At 39.8% G+C, this 21,025-nt stretch overlaps 1 protein-coding gene across 1 annotated transcript; it reads left to right on the top strand.

Moving 5' to 3' along the window:
• The first annotated feature begins 6,801 nt into the window (after positions 1-6,801).
• Positions 6,802-7,934, top strand: LOC124870350 (leucine-rich repeat-containing protein 30-like). The gene is made up of 2 exons (XM_047368989.1): positions 6,802-7,067; positions 7,175-7,934. The coding sequence occupies exons 1-2, from the start codon at positions 7,063-7,065 to the stop codon at positions 7,917-7,919; spliced, it is 750 nt and encodes a 249-aa protein (XP_047224945.1). The 5' UTR covers positions 6,802-7,062; the 3' UTR covers positions 7,920-7,934.
• The last annotated feature ends 13,091 nt before the right edge of the window (positions 7,935-21,025 follow it).

Raw genomic sequence — 21,025 nt, forward strand, 5'->3', positions numbered from 1 at the left:
CGGGACAGCAGGGTGTAACTCTTTTCAGGTTGAATAACACATCCTCATTTCGCACTAATGGGGCCTCATATTAAGGTGTTGCTTGCAAGAGGAACAGTGAATTCCATTTTCTTTTCATTTAAACTGAAAGCTTTTTATATGCATTTGTTGTAATGCTTAAAGTGGTGATTTGATTCAAAAAGACATGTATGGCAAGCATCACTTGTCACAATAATATACGAACATATTACAGGGCGGTGTTAAAGTTACAGTTCCTTGCATTTGTCTCATTACTGCAAACCTCGGTGTATCGTGTTGGAACTCAAAATAGCGTAGAATTGTGAAGTGGAAGGAAAATTATATCTGATTTGATTACGTTCTTTTTTTCCATAAATATAAAATCTGAAAAGTGTGAGGCACATTTGCATTCAACCTGGTGTTCTCATTCCCCTTAATAAAATCTAGTGCAATAAATCAACCTGTTTTGTAAAAGCTTGAGAAGTTTATTATGAAATATTAGCGAAAAAACAAGATCATGAATATCAAGGAAAGCATCAGACATGTCAAGGATACAGCTGTGATGACGTTAAAGCAGGATTAGGGTATAAAACAATATCCCAAGCTTTTATCATGTCACACTGAAACTGCAATTCCACAAAGGCATGACCGTCCACCTGAACTGACGGATCAATAATCAGAGAATGCTGAAAGGCTCATGGCATCTCTGGAGGAGCTGCTGAGATCCACAACACAGATGTGAGTGGCAAAAGACAGCTATTGTTCAAATAGAGAAAAGACCAACTTTTTTTAACCCACCAGTTTCAAGGTAATGCAATCCTGTTTTGACAAGGTTTTTTTTGGCATATTTGACAGCATTGGTTCTGGACTTTGTGTTGCTACTCTGGTGATGTATTTGCACATTGAAAGAGGGTGTGCCTCAATGGGTGCAGCTGAGGTGTTGTTTTTCTTGTAAAAAAGATGATAGCATGATATAGCTTTCCTAAAATGTATGAGAAATTTGCAGAGGCACACATATCTGTGTAGGATTCACATTGCAGATCTTGTCCAAACTGAAAATGTTGGGATGTAATGCATCTCCAAGCACACACACAGGAAAACTAGTGCTCAGCTTCTTTTTCTACACACTGCATTTTGATGTGGGGATATTGACATTTAGAAAAAAAATCGCAGATGAGATTTGCTGCACAAGCAGAGCATCTGCTTGAATGGTCAATGCACCTTAGCAGCTCTGTTGTCCAATTCTGCACAAAAACAGTTGAGCCTATCACTCATAAGTGCTGATGTAGACTTGCTCACAGCAAAGCCATAGAGTCTCCAGAGGTGAGTATTACTGCTAACTGTCATCCTTGTACTTTGATTACTGCACTGGGAGAAGAGTGATGACTGTGGCTGCTCCTAGTCCTGCTCAGACTCAGGAAGGCTGATAAGATCATATAAAATAGGGGTCTGTCCGCTGCATTATGGGTTTTTGTGACATGTTTCTCTCTGTTTTGTAGCAATGTCTTAAACATTATGTTTTTATTACAGGATTCAAAATCTGTTCAGTTCAAATCAGTTTTTTTTTTACCACCAGTTTACAACAAATGTAAACAGTTCCATTTAATTTAAGATCCACCTAAAATCAATCGAATTCATTCTCCTACATACAAATAACATTTGGATCCAATTAAATACAGTCCAATTGTAACAGACTTTGCAGGTATCCATTCTCTTGTGCGAGCATGTGGCGACAGTGGAGAGAAACCATTACCTTTTGTCATGTTTGGTGAAGTTAGTTACTGGACCAAATTGCTGACAGGAACTCGGGAGCAACATGGTGAGTTGATATTATTTAATCACGAAAAAATACACAAACCTATGGTTAGGTTGGGAAGAGCAAGGTGGAAGAACCAGGCATGTAATGGAAGTCAAAGAGACAAATCCAGCAGAGAACAAAGAAAAGAGCAGCTGAAGAAGGGAGACTAGTTAACCAGACCAGAGCTGAACATAAAGCACAAAGAAATCCTTGGAAGAATTTAACAGAAATCTAACAGAATAAACAACTAGAATAAACTAGGGATCTAAACCCAAAACAAGGAACTAACAAAGAAAAAACCTAACCGTAATGAACACAAGGAAATGAACTGAATAAGGCAAGGCCTTAAGAACATAATAAACAGCAAGAAAATGGTCAAGACACACACAACAAATAAACAGAGAACCCCTTAGGATCCAGATTTAACTTAAATCTCAAAATAGACAGCATAAATATCTGCCAAGAAAAGCCAGCATTGAAAATAAACGGAAACCTGAGACTACAAAATTACAATCACTTAAATTTTCAAAGCCAGTTACATTAATGCAATAAGAGATGTGTTCAAAGCCAAAAAACATCCTTCACCCAACACCATCCTTTTACCACAATCTGAAATCATAAAATTAAAGCCCTTATTAAGAGATCTGCTTCAAAGTGCCGTCAAGTCAAATGCAAGATTCCTTCAACAGGTTAATGTGTCCTCAATGTGCTCAACATATGTGGCTTTAGCATGAACCTAAAACAGCTAGAGAGATATTATTTTCATGAACTCTGGCACCATTTCGTCAAACATGCGATTTCTCTTCTTTTTTCTTACCAGCTATCTAGTTTGATGTTTGTGTGTATGCAACCTTCTTGTACTGAATTTAAAGGTACATGATGCAGGGCAGGTTTAATTCTGCAACCTCTTCATAGCTCAGAGTTCGCATTGGTGTTGAGGTTGCTGAATCTTCCACAAGGTTTTGCATACATTAACAAAACATTTAAAGCTTTGAAACATTTTGCTTTAAAACTTTTCCCTAATCTAACTGACCTTGATTTACTCTTGAACCACATCCCCTTCACTTAACCTGACAGGAACGGTTCAGAGACATTTCTGAATGATTACCTAATAACAATTATTCACCTACATATAACCTCTCTCTGCCTTCAGGGCATAAATTATTTAGAATCTGCCTGTGCAAGGTGGCTTTTCTTTTCTTTTATTATTATTTTATTTTTACAGAACAAGCGTTAAGGAGTCAAAGTATTTTAAAGCTTTAAAAGTTTCACCTACATTGTCCCTAAAATGAGTCACTATACACCATGATGATTATTGCATAAAGAGGGAACATAGACTTTTTTGTTCAGCTAAAGCAAATACTAAAAAACATATAATTATTTAAATTTTATTTAAATGTTTGAAATTTTGTAAAAAAAAAAAAAAAACCATGAACAAATAACCTTTAGCAATAAATGCTGGGAAGTGCTTAAGAAAAATGTGTTCAGGGACGATGCATTAAAAAGTTTTTACCTCCGTGGTTGCTGGAGGGAAAGGCAAATTCAAAAATATAAACGCTTCGGTGTACTTTTTCATGTAAAGAGAGCTACTTCCCTTAGGGGGCAACATAAGTGAGATTAAATTGCAGAATTAGGTAGCAGCAGAGTTATAGCAACAGGAATACTCTGTGTCCTTTTGCACTTGAGACTAAACCAGCTCATGCTGATGTATCATGATGGAGCTCAGAGCTGTTATTGGTTTGAGAGGTGAATAATGGTAAGAAATGACAATGATGTTATGATGGATATGTAAATTATTATAAATTAAAACCTCAAAGCAGTTGTAGCTCAATTTATACTGACAAAAAAAAAACATACATAAAGTGTTTAACACTCATTGTCAACGCTGCAAAAATTTGAAAAAGTCTTAAAATAAATGTATTTTGTTTTAGTTTAAAGGTTTTTTACTACTTTACATTGATACAAGTGCGAAGGAACTTTTATAATCATTGACTTCATATTTCTATGATGTTGAATATGACCTGCAGTGATGCAGAGAGGACTGTGCCTATATGGAGCAGTCATTGGATTGAAATAATTGTAAACCTTGGATGGATTGATCGACTATCACAGGGCAACACAGAGACAAACACACACACACACACACACACACACACACACACACACACACACACACACACACACAGGCCTAAGGGCACCCTAGAGTAGGCCAATTAACCCAAAAGGCATGTCTTTGAACTGTGGGAGAAAGCCAGATTACTCAGACAGAATCCAGTCATGCACAAAGAAATATGCAAACTCCATACGGAATCCCTGGCTGGGATTCAAACCCAGGACCTTCCTGCTGCATGGAAACAGAGCTAATAACTGTGCAAAGTTTAACATGAATAGACTGTGACAAACATGGCTGAAAGAGGATCAAATTTATCTTGACACCATGCAACTGAAGGAGGTTAAAAAAACAAACTCCACATCTTACTGCTATAAAATCGAACTGTCACTGTCTAGAACAGAATAAAATAGAATATAATAGCATCTTTACTGACATAATATATCTATATATATATATATACAGGGTTTGGACAATGAAACTGAAACACCTGTCATTTTAGTGTGGGAGGTTTCATGGCTAAATTGGACCAGCCTGGTAGCCAGTCTTCATTGATTGCACCAGTAAGAGCAGAGTGTGAAGGTTCAATTAGCAGGGTAAGAGCACAGTTTTGTTCAAAATATTGAAATGCACACAACATTAGGGGTGACATACTAGAGTTCAAAAGAGGACAGATTGTTGGTGCACGTCTTGCTGGCGCATCTGTGACCAAGACAGCAAGTCTTTGTGATGTATCAAGAGCCACGGTATCCAGGGTAATGTCAGCATACCACCAAGAAGGACGAACCACATCCAACAGGATTAACTGTGGACGCAAGAGGAAGCTGTCTGAAAGGGATGTTCGGGTGCTAACCCGGATTGTATCCAAAAAACATAAAACCACGACTGCCCAAATCACGGCAGAATTAAATGTGCACCTCAACTCTCCTGTTTCCACCAGAACTGTCCGTCGGGAGCTCCACAGGGTCAATATACACGGCCGGGCTGCTATAGCCAAACATTTGGTCACTCATGCCAATGCCAAACGTCGGTTTCAATGGTGCAAGGAGCGCAAATCTTGGGCTGTGGACAATGTGAAACATGTATTGTTCTCTGATGAGTCCACCTTTACTGTTTTCCCCACATCCGGGAGAGTTACGGTGTGGAGAAGCCCCAAAGAAGTGTACCACCCAGACTGTTGCATGCCCAGAGTGAAGCATGGGGGTGGATCAGTGATGGTTTGGGCTGCATACTGCCCCTCCTGGGGACTCCTTTATTCTGCTGGGGGACTTCAATGCCCATGTGGGAAACGACAGAGACACCTGGAGAGGCGTGATTGGGAGGAATATCCTTCCCTATCTCAATCCGAGTGATGTTTCATTATTGGACTTCAGTGCTGTCCATAATGAACACCATGTTCAAGCATAAGAGTGTTTATCAGTGGACTTGGCACCAGGACACCCAAGGCAGGAGGTCGATGATCGACTGTGTTGTCGTGTCTTCAGACCTTCGGCCGCATGTTTTGGAAACTTGGGTGAAGAGAGGGGCTGAGCTGTCCACTGATCACCACTTGGTGGTGAGTTGGATCTGCTGGAAGAGGAGAAAGCTGGACAGACATGGCTGGCCCAAGTGTATAGTGAGGGTCTGCTAGGAATGTCTGGCGAAGGGATGTATTCAACTCCCACCTCCGGGAGAGCTTTGACCAGATTCCGACGAAGGTTGGAGACATAGAGTCTGAGTGGACCATGTTCTCTGCATCTATTGTCGATGCTGTTGCCAGTAGCTGCGGTCGTAAGATCTGCGGTGCCTGTTGCCGTGGTAATCCCCGAACCCGGTGGTGGACATTGGCAGTAAGGGATGCTGTCAAGCTGAAGAAGGAGTCCTATCGGCTGTTGTTAGCTTGTGGGACTCCTGAGGTGGCTGACGGGTACCGTGAAGCCAAGTGTGCCGTGGCCTGGGCTGTGGCAGAGGCAAAAACTCCGGCCTGGGAGGAGTTCGGTGAGGCCATGGAGAAGGACCATCGGTTGGCCTCAAAGCGATTATGGCAAACCATCTGGCGCCTCAGGAGAGGGAAGCAGTACTTTGCCAACACTGTTTACACTGGGGTTGGGGAGCTGCTGACCTTGACTGGGTACATTATCAGGCACTGGGGTGGTTTGCAGCCGAGTGTGAAGCAGCTGGGATGAAGATCAGCTCCTCTCAGTCAGTCAGTCAGTCAGTCAGTCAGTCAGTCAGGCATTAAAACATACATGAATATATACTGTTAAGAAGAGTAGAGGATCTGTGATGCTGTGGGCCAGTTTCTCTGACAAAGCCCTTGTGAACCTTATTCGAGTGCATGGTATTAAGAACTCATCAAAATACCAACCCATTTTAAATAAAAATCTGGTGGCCTCTGAATCATTTGGAGCTTCAACAGGATAATGAACCCAAACATGTGACCAAGTCAAAACAGAATAGGTCCACCAAGCACAAACTCACCTTTATTCTATGGCCATGTCAGTCTCTGGGCCTAAATCCTATAGAAAACTTGATTATCCAAGACCCTCTCTCTGTCTGCTCCAACTAATAGTATTTAAACCAACATTTTCACCATGAGGATTGTTCCCCCACTGAATAAATGCTCTCAAATTAAACGTTTGAACTTTCCAAAGTTTTCTAAATTAGATTATGTTAAAGATAATTTTTTTCCTCATCTTTATGAGGCACTGCCAGTAATAGTTAGGATTATTAACTGGAGCAGTGAACTCGAATGACTGTGCTCACACAGTATCTCATGCCTGCCTTTTGGTGGGTGGGGAGCTAAATGCCATGTGTGGACTTGAAAATTGACAGGGCCAGCTGGGGAATGAAATCCAGTAAGAAAGGATCTGGGACACGCAGATCACAAGTGTCTGTGGTACAGAGCTCCGTCACAGCCTCTGCAAGTCAGGTTGGTAAGAAAAACTCAGCTGTGGAATCAAAGTGCTACAAGCAACCAGGCGGTACAGTGAATCTGCTGCTTACTGCATTCAAGAGCCCTGGAGATCAATCAGAGGCAATTGTCTTTAGTAGTCCTCTTAATGCTCAGGGATTGGTTGATTGAGTTAATTGCATGCTATTATAAGTGACGGGAACATTTTCGGTACAAAGGTGATGGGTGTGAAGCAGTCTCGCAGCGTGTCCAACACAGAGTTGAATGAGGTGAGTGTGGGACAAAGGAAAAAGGGTACAATTAGAGATGAGCAGTCCAGCCTTTCCTGGGCAGCTGAGAGAATCCGCAAACAAACTACTTTACACTTCGGTTTCAGCACTTTGAGTTTAGCCATGCGGGGGATGGATGAAACACCTGCTGAGCTGTGGGAGCTACGGGACCTTCAAAAGCTCAACTTGTCCATGAACTGTCTATGCTCCTTGCCTCCAGCTCTGGGTGCTCTGGACAATCTAGTGATTCTCAACTTGTGGGGAAACAACCTGTCCAGCCTCCCCACTGAGATTGGTCTGCTAAAGAAACTCCGCGTGCTGTTCGCCTGTCGTAACCGCCTGAGCGAGGTCCCTGAGGAGCTGGGCTCCTGCACACACTTGGAGGTCCTAAGCTTGGCCAACAACCAGATCTCCAGCCTCCCCAGCAGCTTAGCGGCCATGCATCATCTGACCAAACTTAACCTCAGTCATAACCGCATTGTTCACATCCCCACATGCATTTACAGCATGAAAGGGCTGGTCTTCCTGCACTTGGCCTGCAACCGCTTGGAGACCATTGCAGATCAGATTCAGGAACTGGTTAACCTGAAGATCCTGATCGTGGAGGGAAACAGTATACACACACTTCCAAAGACTCTGTGTTTCTTGGAGTCATTAGAGCTCCTCAATGTGGACTTTAATGAACTGCAAAGTGTGCCTGATGAGATGTACCAGTTGAGCAGACTGACGCGGTTGGCATGCCACCCACTGGATAAAGGACTTCATATTATTCACAACCCTCTCCTCAAGCCTATCCATGACGTGCTGCAAGGTGGACTCAGTGCCCTATATAACTACCTTAAGCCTACATAAAGAAATACCAATGTCTGTGTGTGTATGTGTGTTGTTTGCTGCTTCTTCTGCATCTTGGTAGCCTCGCATTTGATCAATCTCAGCCTCAGCTATTTATGTGTCTACAGCATTAAAGGCCTGGTCTTTGCCCACTTGGCCTTCAATCCTGACGATTCCCATCATGGAGGGGAACAGTATACACACATATAAAAAGACTCTGTATTTCTTGGAGTCCGTGAGGCTACCTAATGTGGATTTGTAAAGTGTGCCTAATGAAATGCACCAACTGAGCAGACCTATGAAGCCATCTGGTAGATATTGGACTTCATATTATTTAAAACAAGTTGTGTGTTTTAATAAAGGAAATATGGCTCACAACCCAGGGTGGCATGGTCTGTTGGGAGCAATTAGCACCTATATAAATTATGTTTCTAGTTAATGAGAAGCATCACACCCTGGTGTTTTGTACAGTTTAAGCACCGCAAGAAAATATGGCTAACAAATTATGCAAAAGTTGGTGTCCAAGCTGGAGCTTCGAAGCAGACCCTAAATAAGAGTGGTATTTCACAATTTGTTAAGAATTAGGGCTGCATTTAAAATCCCAAATGCTTAAATTAAAGTTGGCTCATCTATGAAATACTCTTTGGAAAGCACAATACTAATATTGGACATGTCAATATGTTTCAGATAAGCTGCATATGAAAAGGAGATAGGGGTATAGAAAAAGCGGGTCACCCAGGAGGTGATGTCCAAAAGGTGCTGTCCAGGAGTTGCTGCAAAGTAACTAAGTTCTCTACATTTCCTAAATGAGGAGCTATTACTGTGTGCTTGCAAATTTGTGTATATAAAGAATGAAATCATGCTCTAATTCTTAAATTGTTTAAAATTGGCTGCCCTACCACCATCACTCAGTAATGACATTTGGAATTTTGTTTTGATGGCATTAACATTTTTCTAACTAGCAAATTCAGATTTGTTATGTAATGGGGTCAAGGTAGGTTGCTCAGCAGGTGTTAAAAATTTACAAGTCCACATTTGGTGTCTGATCGCTCATCAGCTGATCCTGGTGTTGCAGTGTGGGTCTAACAGGCATAAGTTTAACTACAGAGCAGTGCTCCTCATTGCATTCAGGTCACAGGGATCAGGTGTGTAAAGTCAGTGGAAAGAACAGCAGAGCAGGGCAGGGGTGGTGGTTTAAGATTTGTCAACAGATTAAAAAGAAACACACACACATACACACACCAGAGAGTTGATTAAATATTGTTCCATTCATCAGTTTAAAGCGGCAGCTTCTCAAAGGATGGTCGTACCCAGCAGCAACTGAAAACAAAGAAGGCAATGATATAAACAAAATGTTTTCCAAGACACAGGAGAGGTTCAAGAACATTAAATTAAACCAAATGCATAAACTCTTTATGTCTGTTTGTGTTAAACTGTCAGTTTGGACTTAGATATGCAATGCAGTAGTTGAGTTAAACATTTTAGAAATACATTTAGACCTGAATTCAAACTTTATGTTAATTTCTGTTAAGCCCGAAGCTGTATTAATAATTTAGGGTTATGCTTTTATTAAAGACGAAATTTACTGCAATCTATTCTAAAGTTGAATGTCCACTTCCTCATTTTTAAGGTTTAGAAAAATGACCTTTTTCTTCTAACAAAACCCAGCTTATACGCAACTAAAATAGATTCACGTATTCAGATTTTACTACCAGTCAAATCAAATTGGCCATTCTGAAATAGCACAACAAAAACAACAGGTGCAGTGTGCATGTTCCAACAACAATGATTTGTTTTATGGTGTATGGCACATCTAATCAGAGACCACATGCAGGAATTTTAAAACAATTAATTCCTATAAATGTTAAAGAAAATTAAACAATATCTAAATTGTAATTTATAGAAGAAAAACTACACTGATTTAAAGTAAAGCTCATTCAGAATTGATGGAGTAGTTTTAGTTTTTTTTTTTTCTCAGAGCCATCTGAGTCTGAAGATACAAAAAGTTCTGACTGCTCAGTGGTGGTTCTGATATAAAAACCACCCAAGATGAATACTTCACTCTCTATAAATAACGTAAAAACATAAATAGATGGATAGATAAAAATTTAAAAAAATATTCTGAGTTTTTGTGTGTTTGCAAATAGAATAAACATTTTAAAAACTTCAAAACACTGTTTGAAAGAATTTTGGTTCAGTGTAGAGTTACAATGGTTTAGCCCCAACTGGAAAAGTAATCTAGATTTTCACCTAAATACCTGTCAACATCCCAGGTTTCCTTGAAAAGCAGTAGAATAGTGTTGGAATAATTGTATATAGATTTATCTTATATTTTTCCTTTTTTATTAACTTTACTATTTGATCTTTATAACCTTTCATGTATGTGTGAGTAAGGATGTGATGAGTTGTTTGCAGGCAAGGATCAAAGGTGGAGCCGGGAAGGAAGCAGTCACAGTAGAGGATGTCATAAAGATGGTGGCTGATTGTGCTGAACAAAGGACACAGATCTTAAGATGGTGGAGACTGTGGAAGTGTGCTGTTACAAGATAATGGTGTATATGACCTGTTTACGTTGCAGCTGTTTATCCCACCCTTCAGAGCAGCAACATATATTGTAACTAGGGACCACCCTAAAAGATAATAAAAAGAGAGGGTCGGACAGATGTTTTTCAGAGCGGTAGGAGATTTGTAACTGAAGCACATTTCTGTCCGTTCTCCTCGCAGCGAGTAAGAAACTAATTCTTTGTCTTTCTCTTCTTTTTGTGATGTTATAAGTATTTTAGGTTGTTTAAACCTGACAAATAGCCCTTGGAGTTTAGCTTCAAATTTCTACATTGCCAACCGACTGGTGTGTGGCCATATTTTCCCATAGAGGTCACACTGTGGAGGGCACTTCTAGATAATCAACTGACAGAACGCTGTTGCCGACCTCAGTGGAGGGGCACCCTGGGTGCTGAGTCGTATGACCTATATCAATGACCATCAGTCAGTTCCAAAGCAAAATCTGCTATTTTAAATTAGTTTTAATCTAAAGTATTTTATGTTAACTATGTATTAACTTTAAACTGCCTCACTTCTTTCTGATATTTACTCTGGCAGCTTAATTACACTTAATCTACGCGTCTTCGCCTTGTCATCAGCCTGCAACCACACATTTCTATGACAATACTAGAAAAAAAGACACCACAGGGAATTGCTTAAAACATAGCATTTTTTTCCGCCAATTCCACCAATTTTTTGTTTTCTTTTTTTACTTTTTTTTAATTTAGTTTGAGATTGGAGTTATTAAAGGATGTCGGGCATCTGCTTTGCAACTGGTTCCGCTCTGATGTGGCATTAGCTTGAATGCTCATAATGTCTGTGGTTCAATTTGGCAAAAACTCCTTCAAAATGCTGAGTAACGACATTATTTTCTTGTGCCCCAGAGAAGATATTTGTGTGATATTACTCCTTTTAAGTGGAAATAAATGTTAGCAGATCCTAATTTACACCTCACTTGAAATTGCTTTTTTTTTTATTACATTTTACAAAAAAGGTATATTGATATTGTTCATATATAGTACATTACTTAAATTCCTCAGTATTGGTAAAATTAATATGAAATATCCATGCATATAAAACATTTTAGAAAAAACAAACAGGCTCTCTGTCTTTGGGTGCCACTGCATAGTTTTGTGTTATAGCAGCTATTTGTTGACATATATTAATAAAATTATGTTAACATCAAAGCATACCCTAATATCCTAATAAGAAAAATATCAATCAATGAATTGGTTAAAGATTACTGAATCTTGCTGAAATTAACAAAATCCTGATCACCAACAACATCTATACCATACATTGTGTGTGTTTTCATTATTATAAATGTCATGAATACTTCTTTTTCAGAAATATGTTAATGTAAAAATGTCAACATGTGGTAATAAATTGTTTTGGTTTAATTTCATTAATGATTATGAGAATGCAAGTGTGTGATTTTTTTAAGGTACAATTATTTCACCTTCATATTTCAGAAACATTGCTAAGCAGTTGTTCTGATTTAATGTGTAAAAATGTGCTCCTATTAGCACTAATCAGGACTACTCCAGCACTGCCATTTTATCTGTGATTGGCTTAAATAGGCCAATGTTTCTGCAACTAGACCTAGAACTACAATTGTTACTTTTATAACGAGTACATAAGGCAGTCAGATTTCAACTTAAAAGATGCAAATATCATTAAAATGTGCCAAACATATCAGCTTTTGAGATCGCATTTCAAATCAGACTGAGAAATAGCAAAAAGCGGCCTCTCCTGGTAAGTTCTTGTTATTGCATCACTGTCTCCCAGAAGCTCTAACACTTTCACGCGCATACACACAGTCCATGTATTCATGATGGATGACACCCCCTTGAATAAGTGTTTGTCCCAGATAGTGTTTATGGGATATGGTGTCAAATAAAGCACATATAGAAGTGTTGCATTGTTGGGAGCCATATGACCTGATTTCAGGTGTTGTGTGGTGCTCTTTAGGGAAGCAGAGTGAGACATAAACATATGTTTCAGTCAGTCATTTTCTACCACTTATTCCATAGTGGGTCATGGGAGAGCTGGTGCCTATCTCCAGCAGTCTATGGGCAAGAGGCAGGGTACACCCTGGACAGGTCACCAGTTGATCACAGGGCAACACACAAACAACCAAGCACACACTCATTCATACACCTAAGGGGAATTTAGAGTGACCAATTAACCTAACAGGCATGTCTTTGGACTGTGGGAGGAAGCCGGAGTACCCGATGAGAACCCACGCATGCACGGGGAGAACATGCAAACTCCATGCAGAAAGACCCCCGACCAGGAATTGAACCCAGGACCTTCTTGCTGCAAGGCAACAGTGCTACCAACTGCACCACCGTGCAGCCCACATATGTTTCAATAACGTAAAATCTATATAAAAATCACTATGGCTGTACATTCTTCATTTTTCATATATTAATATGCCAATATTTGTGTATTTTGTGTTAAAGCCCATTGTAAACCACAAATAAAGAAGTTAAAATTATTATGAAATGTTGCATTTGTATTTAAAAAAAAAGAAATAGGAAAGTGCAGAAAAACAAAGAGAAATACAAATGAAAAGTTAATTGATAGCAGAAAAAAAATTGAATTGATTAAAATTAAAAATGAGACAAAATAGGATGAAACTAATTCTCAATCTTGTGCCCTGCAGAAGTATTTGTAACCCTTGAAGATTTTCATATCTTGCCATGTTGTAAACATGTTCAATGGATCAATGCAGAGTCATGCATACTTGTGAAGATGAAGGAAAATAACATGTAATTTTCTAGGTTTGTACAGATAAAATCTGAAAAGTGTGGCATGTATGTGTCTTCAACCCCTCTGAGCTGATACGTGATAGACCACCTTTTGCTACAATTGCAGCTTCAGAACATCTACCTTCTTGGTTCATTGTTCAACCTCAGTTGGATGGAGAGTGTTTGTAACCATCAATTTTCATGCCTTGCCAATGATTTTCACTTATAGTTATACTTTTAATTTTGCCATTCTAACACATGAACACGATTTCCAAACCATTCCATTGCAGCTCTGGCTGGATGTTTAGGGTTGTTGTCCTGCTGCAAGGTGAACCGACAACCCAGAGTCAAATCTTTTGCAGCCTCTAACAGGTTGCAAGCACTTTTTTTAGGATGTCCTGTATTTATTTCATACTTCTTCCCATCAGCTCCGATCATCTTTGCTTTTCCTGCCAGAGAAAATCATTCCCACAGCATGATGCAGCCACCACAATGTATTGCTGTGAGTTTGGTGTGTTTAGAATGATGGACGCTTCTATTTTTCCACCATATAGGCCAAAACATTCAGTGTCGGTTTCTCCTGACAAGGTCTTGTTATTCTTTGTGGTACTGTGCCCCCGACATGCAAACAGGACACTTATTTCCTCTTGCCACCCTTTCATGAAGGCTAGATTTTTAAACTCGCAACTAATAGCGGTCTTGTTGACAGATTATACCACCTAAGTTGTGCATTCTTTGCAGCTCTACCAGAGTTACGGGGCACCTTGGGTGCTTCTCTACTTAATGCTCTCCATGTCCGGTTTGTGATTCCAGGTGGACTGCAATGTCTTTTAGGTTTGCAGCTGCGCCAAACCTTTTTATTTTCAGATGATGGATTTAACAGTTCTCTGTGAGATGTTCAAAGCTTTGAATATTGTTTTTTATAACAAAGCAAAGCTTTCTATCTGATCTGTCCACTGTGGTCTTCCTGATGCTGTTTGTTCAGAAACTTTCTCTTACAAAACTCTGGGCCCTTCACAGCACAGCTGGATGTATAATTGAGATTAAATTACACACAGGTGGATTCAGTTTACTGAATTTCATTTAGAGGTATCAGAATAAAGGGGGCTGAACATTGCACACAGACGTTTTGAGATATTTATGTTTAGCATATTTGAAAAGGCATTTAGCAGTTTCCTTGACCACCGCTGCATGAAATCCCAATACATTGAAGCAGTCAAAGAATCATAAAAAGTCAGTATTATCTAATTTACTGTGCTACATGGATATTTCTGCATGTCTTTTTGCTTTTAGCAGCATTGCTCCTCTGCATGTTCCTGCTCATCTTTAATCCTAGCTACCACTACACATAATAATTGTCCTTTTTAAGATTAACTCCTATTTTAATCCACTTCCTGGACCCACTAATGGAAAGTCTATCTCTTTTTTCCCCCTAATATACCACAAGAAACTCCTTAACCACTAGGGCAAAAAGGTTATGTGGTCCTTTACAGTTTACCAGTCTGCCTAAATGCATTGTGGAGAGCTAACTAGGTGGTTAACTGGGATCTGCAATGAGCTTTATCAGATTTACTGAGCCTATGTAATAGTTACGTGTTTCACCAGTTCCATTTGTAGTATGACACAGTTTAATTTCTAAGACACTGGTGCACACAGACTGGCTCTGGTGCAGTTCATTCAGAGCTATTTTGCATTCTTAATCCAAAGCTTAGAAAACAGTTTAGCCTCGGTGGCAGCCAGTGATTTCTTAAAATGAGGGACAGCTAATCAATCTCATTTTGAGTCTGACAATCAAGGCAGGGGACAATCACAATGGAATTAAATGGTGAAACCCCTGCTGTAAGGCAGCCACATGCGGAGCGACTTAATAGTTTTTTTCTTTTGAGTGCAGTTAAAGTTCTGTGATTTTTTTGTCACGTGATTCTCCTCACACAGGGTGAGAGGGTGTCTTATTGACAAAGCATCAGACTCCCACTTATATCAATTACAACCTGTTATTTAGTTAATCATTTTTTTAATAAACTGATGGAAATGGTCTCTACAGGAAGAAGTAGAAAGGAGAAAACAAATAATTTGCTTCAGACTAACAGGCTCCTCCATTGCTGGTGGTTACCGCTGCAGTGTGAACCAACCTACATATTTTCACCTTGGCAGACTGCAATTGCAACAAATGTTAGTTGGCAAAACGTGTTATACTAAGTTGTCTATTTGTGAGTGAAGCTTTCCAAGACTCCATTTCTGTTCCTCACATTTCAGATGTATGTTCAAGACTTTAGTAACTTTTTCCAGGCATGTCACCTGGTTCTCAATCCAAACTAAAGGACCCACGAAGTCCAAACTCGGAGCAAAAGAGACCACTATCAATTTTATCTTAAAGCGCAATTAAAGCCCAAATTAACCTTTTTTGCAGATATACTGCATGAATTTGGTCTTAAGGATTCTATATATTTATATTACTGTACAATATTTGACATTTTGATGTAAATTTGTTTAATTGTACAATGTTTGTCGTAATGCTGCCCTCTTTGGGTTGAACGGTGGCTACTGCAGCTGAATTTAGCTATTGGTTCAAATGGTACAGCTTTGTACATGTCTACATTATAGCCCCCATGTTCGGGTAAAAACCATCACTCTCAGACACATGCCCCGCAGCGAGTCAGGAGTTAGAATTACGAGCAACAATCATAGTGTTTTATGCTTTATAACTTCAATCATATGCTTTACTTGAGATAATATAAATCTAGATATAAATGTAAACTTCCTGAAAGTTTGTTACTGCTTTAAACGTTAGCCCATGTTAGCAATAATGCTGCTAACACCAGTTTACCATTCAGAAACTGGACCCATTCTGTCCTGTGCTTCCTCAGCAGCGCTGGCTTCGGGCATCGCTGAGTCAGCACCTTGAGCCAGCGGCTCCAACTGATAAGGCTCAGGCCCGCTGGGCTCCACAAAGCCTCCCTTAACCTCCGGTGATGAGGGGGGTGAGAAATTCTCCACCTCCAAAGATCTGTCTGTGGTGAAACTATGAGCATCGCTCTGCTCAGTCTCGATGTTTCAATATGTCAAATTAAGCTAGGTGCCACTTTCCCTCGTTCTCCTAACCACACCCTGCTTAACTCCCTCACTCATCCCCACACTTGGCCATGGCCCTCATTGTCTCTTGGCACTGCCCACTTTGGTGGCATTTTTCAAAATTTGTCTGGGGGTGGGGTTATGCTTTTACATGGGTTTAGTTCCACTTTACCGTGTCATTCTGTGAATGAATATACCTTGAACTAAACCATTCAGCTGTAGCTCCAGCTATATATTTTGGGTTTCAGCCTTGGTGACAGGCTAACCTCATCCACAGTCTCAATTGTTTTGGAGCCTCAAACAGGTTTTCTTCCAAAATTACACTGGTTTTAAATCCATCCATCTTCTCATCAACTATGACCAACTTTCTAGTCTGTCCTGAAGAAAAGCACACCTATAGCATGCTGCTGCTAGCACGGTGTTTCACAGTGGAGATAATGCTATTCTTGTCACTCTTCCACAAAGGCCAGATTTGGGGAGTTCATGACTACTAGTTGTTCTGTCAACAGATTCTCCCTCCTGTGCAACTCTTCCAGTTACCACAACCCTCTTGGCTGTTTCTCTGACTAACACTCACCTTGTCAGCATGTTAATTAAGATGGACGGCCATGTCTTGGAAGGTGTGTAGTTGTGCCATACACTAACCATTTTCAGATGATAGGTTGAACAGTGCTCAGTGAGATGTTAAAAGCTTGGCATATGTTTTCTTTTTTAACCTAACCCTGCTTTAAACTTCATCGCAACTTCATCCGTCCAGTGTCTAGTGTGCTCTTTGGTGTTCATGATGCCGTTTGTTTACTAATGCTCTCTAACAAACCTCTGAGGCCTTCACAGAACAGCTTCCGTTTCAGTTTCAGTTTATTTATTTATATAGCGCCAATTCACAACACATGTCGTCTCAAGGCACTTCACAAAGGGCTTGGAATGGTATAGGGTTGTTGTGGAGGTTAGATTAAACTGAGTGTTAGAGTTTGGCCATTTTAGAATGGGCTATTTGTAGGGGTACTAAGTTAAATAATACACTGATAAAGTGTGTCCATGTAGAGCCCACTGGTGGCCATTGTTATACTAAAAAACAACAAGGATTGGGGGTAACTCTTTCTGTCAGACTGATTATAACCATTGGAAAACAGAAGGGGTCACACAGGTAGCAGAAATGGAGGGTGTGTTTGCAGCTCAACCATAACTGAGCCGGTTTAGGCTAAACCTGACTCCCCCTTACTCCATCTAAATAGCTGCACTTAAATAGATGGACTCTAATCAGGTCATCTCAGAGGGTTCTTGGTTGCACTGGATTTTATTTAGGGGTATCAGAGTAGAGGGGGCTGAATACTCGCAATGCATGACTCACTTCATATTTTTATTTGTAACAAATTCTGAAAACAGTGTTTCATATTGCTACTTTGCAAGTATGCACCACTTTGTGTTGGTGTATCACATAAAATCCCAATAAAATACACCGATGGCTGTGCTTGTAACGTGACAAAATATGAAAAAGTTTAAGGGCTATGGAAACCTTTGCAAAGCACTGTAACTGCACATATGAAGTTGAAAACTAAAATGATTATTTTTGTATAACACTAACATCAACAAAATTATCTAAGCAATGAAACAAGACTTTGGTGTTAGTGACCAGAAACAGCTCCAAGATGCACCGTTTGGTGAATAATACAAAACAGAGTTGAGACCTGGTGCTGCAGGGTTATATCAGGCAGCCACTGGAGTGACACAGGATATATTTGTTCAACATGACTTAAAATTGTGTTCATGGTCAACCACTGAAACACAGCTTACAATCTCACCCTCACAAACACACTGCTGATTCTCTCCCTCTATAAACTGACAACACACACAAACAATGGTGCTATCCAGTCATTCCAACCAATCCCTAAAGTTTACACTCTCACCATCTCCCATGACAGCTTTGCTCGGTCTGGATTTCATGCATTCCTGGAAACAGAACCAATGCAACCAAGACAATACCTACACACCACAGCGAGGCGTTCCTTTGAAATGCCTCAGCCATTGTTTGTGTCCTTATGTTGGAAAACAGCGACGGGAGCTATATATCCTTGACAAGAGGAGGTCATTTTGGGACTAGATGATGACCTATGTCAATCTTCTTGAATTGTAATTAGCCATAAAAACTGCTCGTAGAAGGGGAATAGGCGGGTATGTTTATGCATGCAAACACAATAAGGGAATGTGACATTGTTTGACTTTGTCACTAGTTGCATCTCTCTCCCTTTGCATAGAAAAACATCCTAATGTTATTTGTGCTTTCTGTTTCAAATAAGACTACTATGAAGTTACATAATGTCCATAAGAGCTTTAAAAATATCTGTTTTAATGGGGCAACCTTGTTTTTGTTTTTTCTCAAGCCAATTAACAAAGTTCTTTTGAATGTCAGCTTGTGTTTTCTTTAATGGGATCAATGCATGAGTTTGATCAAAAAGGACACACAAGGTGAACTGGGATTAAAAATCCATCTGCCACACATTAGAAGCAGCTTTTAGTTGACTGTGACAGGAATATGTCTAGTTGAGCATGAAAAAAAAAAAAAGTTTATTGCTTGCAAAATGTCTTATCTTTGGATAATGCTTAGAATGGAACAACAATAATAACCAGTGGGCATTATTTATTAATTGTGTTTTACATTCTCATGTTGACTCAGTTTAGCTATTTTGCAATTAACAGCAAATCATCTAGATCAGAAGTGAAATAAGAAGGGAAATATTCTTATTAAGCTAAGATTTCATGTACATTTACAAGAAATCCTCTGGTCCTCACAACATCTGAAAATCGAGTTGAATTAAGAAAGATTACAAATAATCCACAGTAGGTCTGCTTTTAAGCTTTCACAACTTTAGCTTACAGTCACACTGTCTTTAGATTGTTTTGAGTTCGTATTGCCTCCCTCGTCTTCACAACAATGTTTCAGGTCATTGGAAATAGTGTGCATTTATTATATCATGGCTGTTATAAGACCCCAGTACAGTTTCTCAGTCAGGTTGAGGCCTGGACTTTGATTGCAACACAATGATTCTTTCCTTTTGCAGCCATTCTGTTAAAGATTTGCTGCTGTGTCGAAGATAACTGTCTTATTGCATGAACCAGTTTCTGCTGTTGGACATCTGCAAGCTGCATTTGACTCTCGTATACTTTGGTGTACAGAGGAACTTATGACTGTGATGACAACCTCTGGTTGCAAAACAAACCTAAATCCCCAACCCTCATCCACTGGGCTTCATAGCCTTGGATAGAGTTGCACAATTTTAGTTCTGGATGTATCTAGAGGATGTGTTACATTTTTGAATCTGTTCAGTATCTACAGGTGCCTGCTATTACAACCATTGACCTCTTGGGGCTTTCTTAATGAAAGACAGCTCTTTCTCAATTGCTTCAGGTATGTGTGTCTTCACTGCCACAGGTGATATGTGTTTCTACTTGTCACCGACAGCATAAAGTGTGCCATCACAAACTAGTCAGTTAAGCAAATTTCCTGGTCCAATTTGTGACGCCCCAGAATTTGGTTACAACACAAGTACGAGAGATAAAGATAAATCATGAGATTCGGCTTGATTTGCACAATTATTGTAAAGATTTCAGTACGATTTACAGGAATCTATTAGACTGCAGGAACGTTAAGGATCAGTTAAGAATCAGTTAACAATATACCAAATGCATTTAAGAATAAGTTACTATTAAATTTGAATTTGTTATGCTTCTTGACAATTTGTAGGATTTTTCATTAAGTTATAATAAAAAGTGTTTTATTAGGACTAGCAGGAGTGAATATTATTTGAATAATGACTGTTGATATTTAGAAGTTAAATGTTTTAAGAACACAGAAATGCCTATGAATCAATTTGAAGTCGATTAGGACATCTAAGAATGAACTACGAATTTATTAAGAATTAACTGAGATGTTTCGGAGTTCGGCACCAGAACTTGGAAGAGCTCAAAACATTTTGCCATGAATTCCAAAGGTCTCAAGAATTGCAAGAACTGACTAAGAAGAAAATTCTTGATGATTCGTGTCATTCCTAGGCTGTGTCATAGTGTTACGTATGGCTCTGACCCACATGCAGAATCACGCTCAAGGGAAACGGGTACAAGTTTGAAAAAGGGTTATTTAAGGAGAATGGATCGGTATGGTGTGCAGGAACAACTGTAAGGACAAACGACAGGTAAGTGGCACAGTAAACGAAACCGGAACTTTAATGTGAAATGTCTCTTACTAGGAGGGAGTAGGCAAGGAGGAGAGGAGAGGGATTCGGACTGAAGAAGAAGTAAATATGGAGACAATGGTAAGTCCAATGATTTCTTAGTTACCTGGGTTAGAGCTTGGAGTGCAGGTGAAACATCAGCGGAGAGGTGGAGGGTGAACAGGTTAGGTTGAATGGTCTCTGGAGAATCCGGGTCTGGAAGCAGCCAGCCGGGGAAGTTAAAGAGTTCGGTGTCAGGTAGGTGTGTGAGGAAGATCCTTTCCTGGGGAGATCCTAGGAGCGAGGCTAGTGCGAAACGAAGCCACCGGGACCAGCCTGGGTAACCTCCAGGTAGTCGCCGGTATAATCCTTGGAAGGTCCTTGAAAACGTAGTTAGTGTTTGAACGAAGCCACCAGGGCCAGCCTGAGTAACCTCCAGGTAGTCGCCGGTTCAGTTCACTAAGAAGAACAAAGAACAAGTTAAATGTTGTCAAAGGCAAAGTACACATAAACTTAATTAATACGAGGCTGGCTGAGTAGCTACCACAGAGGC

The sequence above is a fragment of the Girardinichthys multiradiatus genome, chromosome 6, assembly GCF_021462225.1.
Source record: "Girardinichthys multiradiatus isolate DD_20200921_A chromosome 6, DD_fGirMul_XY1, whole genome shotgun sequence".
In the NCBI taxonomy this organism is placed as follows: domain Eukaryota; kingdom Metazoa; phylum Chordata; class Actinopteri; order Cyprinodontiformes; family Goodeidae; genus Girardinichthys; species Girardinichthys multiradiatus.